Here is a 2,512-nt window from a genome sequence, read left to right on the forward strand (position 1 = left end):
GATTACTCAGGAGGAAATGAGCGTGTGTCCAAAAGCAGTACAGTTAATTCATCAAGTACAAACCGCTTTATACCCAGAAGTTGCTGAACTAGTCGCTGCACTGTGTGCTGGCTGATGGGAGGAAACACGAATCACATGACGCAACAGAACATGTTTGTTTAGAAACTGGTCCGTGTGAGGGTTGTAGTCGCTCACCGTCACCGCAAACCTGCGTCTGTGCTCTTGAATTCAAGGATACGCGGCCACACGTCAGATGTAAGTTATGCAGCAGCGGTCGCTCTGCAGAAGGTAGGCTTTGTGTTAATGATAGACTGCGATGATGTGCTAACAGGAGCAGTGGAGATTGTCTCGCAGAGCGTCTGGGGGTCTTAAAAAGCCTAAAATCTAATCTTAAAGAAGAGGCTGTCTTCGTTTTCCTTCATATATTTCTTGTTTTTGGCCGGTATGGATGTAAAATAGCTCTTAAAGTGCATTCACATCTTAGATTTAACCTGTGGAAACACCCAGAGCATGGTGATCCAGCACAATGTTTGAATAACTTGCCCCTAATATGTACAGTACACATTTGATACCACGGTCCAGCTGTGTCTCAGTAAATATTTATACTCTTTAAGGTGTGGTTCGTACCTTTGAAGCCTGATTACCGCCGGCTTCAGTTGCTAAGGCTGAATATATTTTTGTTATTGTTTGCATTATTCCTTACAGCTGTTGCTACGGCGATATCCAGTCCGCAGAATGAGGAAACAAGAACGTCTCATTGGGTTAATGTGTCAACAACTGACCCAGATTCTTCCTCTTGAGGAGACTTTTTTTTTTTACACTTTCTCCCAACAGAAAAGAAAAAATGTGGCGTTTTAAATGACGATCTCTTCTCCTCTGTAGGAATTGGACGGGCGTTACGGGCCCTGCGTTTTAACCCAGCATGGACAGCTTCTTCAAGGCAGCTGTATGTGATCTGGACAAACTGCTTGACGACTTTGAGCTCAGTACTGGTAAGATACAGCTGATGGTGACTTTCATTAGGCCTGGACAATGAAAGCAAACGGCAGTATGTGTCGGCAGGAGACGCTTCGTCAATGGCAATAAGAACATTGCTCAATAGAATATCGAGCACTCGACGAAGTCTGACCTACATCTGTTATATCTTAAGAAACAATCCGCTCATGATGGAGATAACTCACTACTGTGTGGCAGAACATTAACATTAACATTCATAAATAAAGTGGTTAAATTCAACCCTTTTTCCCACTACAAATAGGCCATTAAAAATGTCAATAATTCTAATAATATTGGCTGAAATTATAATATTTATTGTGAAACATTTTTCTGCTATATTGAACCAGCAGTCCAAAACTTAATTTACAATAAAACAGAACAGAGAAAAGCCTCAAATCCTCACTTTAGAGAAGAAATCAAGGAATGTTTTTTTATTTTATAAAAGGAAAATGCTTTTTTATCATTATGCAACGCAAGATTATAAAACAAAATGAAAAGTTCCTTCATGCTACTCATGTGAAGACATACAAAATAAATAAAATAAACTAAAATGAACACTACAGTTATTTCTACACCAAGGAAATAATTCTGCAGTGCATCTTTTGCGTCTGCACGGTAACTTTAACTTTCAAGTTAGTCGATTCATTGACTAATTGTTTCGAGATGCCGAGTACTCGCCGTCCTGCTCGGTTGGGGGAATCTAAACCCAGCAGCTCGTCTTTCCCCGCAGGGAGGCTTGGGCTCTCCTTGCGCCGTCTCTACCCGGCACTTTGGCTCGCGCGTCCTCGCTCCTTCTCCGTGTTACGGGTGACCACGGGCCTGCTCAAGTCCACGAGCAGCGGTCCTCTCTCCTCCATTTGCTTCTCCACCACGTCCAGCTCCGGCCTGAAAGCAATTCGGTCGGCTGTTGGCCACTTGACCAGGTGGATGGCCGAGCTCGTGTCGTTCACAAGGGTCGCACACCGGCTTTCAGGGAGCTCTGTCCGGGGGCAGGGCGGAGGGGCAGAGCTCTTGAGGCCGCCGGCAGTCCACGGAGGAGGGAGGGAGCCGTCCACTGCACGTGGAGGGTGACCTTGACCTTCTCTGTCGTCAGCGGCCGCTGCGGTTTGTGCTTGCCGGAGCCGGTCGGGGACAGCTGGTGCAGACCTAATGAGGCAGAGTTGAGGTCCAGGGGAGGTTTGGCGGGACAGTGGACGCCTCTGGGAGGACAAACACTGAGAGGCCCAGTTGAGGGAGAACGGGTACCACGGACGGCATTCAGGGACCGAACAGATTTGCATTTCAACTCCTCTGAACATAAAAAACACAATGAAAAAACAGGTTAAAGTTAAAGAAAAAGAGCCGTGAGACGTCAAAGCTTACATTTGGTAATTCTAAGGCAGCACAAATTAAAAACAAAACTAACCAGTATTTTCACGCATGGATTAAACTGGGCTTTGCAAGAATAAGACACACAACTATAAAAGATACTAAAAACTTATAGATCAGCGCAGGGGAATGGAATATAACCTGAACT

General features: G+C 45.0%; 1 protein-coding gene across 3 annotated transcripts in view; it reads left to right on the forward strand.

Moving 5' to 3' along the window:
* The window catches only part of zfyve16 (zinc finger, FYVE domain containing 16), a 23,823-nt gene that overhangs the window by 6,913 nt on the left and 14,398 nt on the right, over positions 1-2,512 (forward strand). For all 3 annotated transcript variants that reach the window (XM_035667487.1, XM_035667489.1, XM_035667488.1), the window contains exon 2: positions 883-992. In XM_035667487.1, the coding sequence (XP_035523380.1) occupies positions 923-992 (70 nt within the window). In that variant the 5' untranslated portion in view covers positions 883-922. The remainder of the gene's footprint in view (positions 1-882; positions 993-2,512) is intronic.

Source organism: Morone saxatilis, unplaced genomic scaffold (assembly GCF_004916995.1).
Source record: "Morone saxatilis isolate NCDOM2014 unplaced genomic scaffold, NCSU_SB_2.0 Contig21, whole genome shotgun sequence".
Classification (NCBI taxonomy): domain Eukaryota; kingdom Metazoa; phylum Chordata; class Actinopteri; family Moronidae; genus Morone; species Morone saxatilis.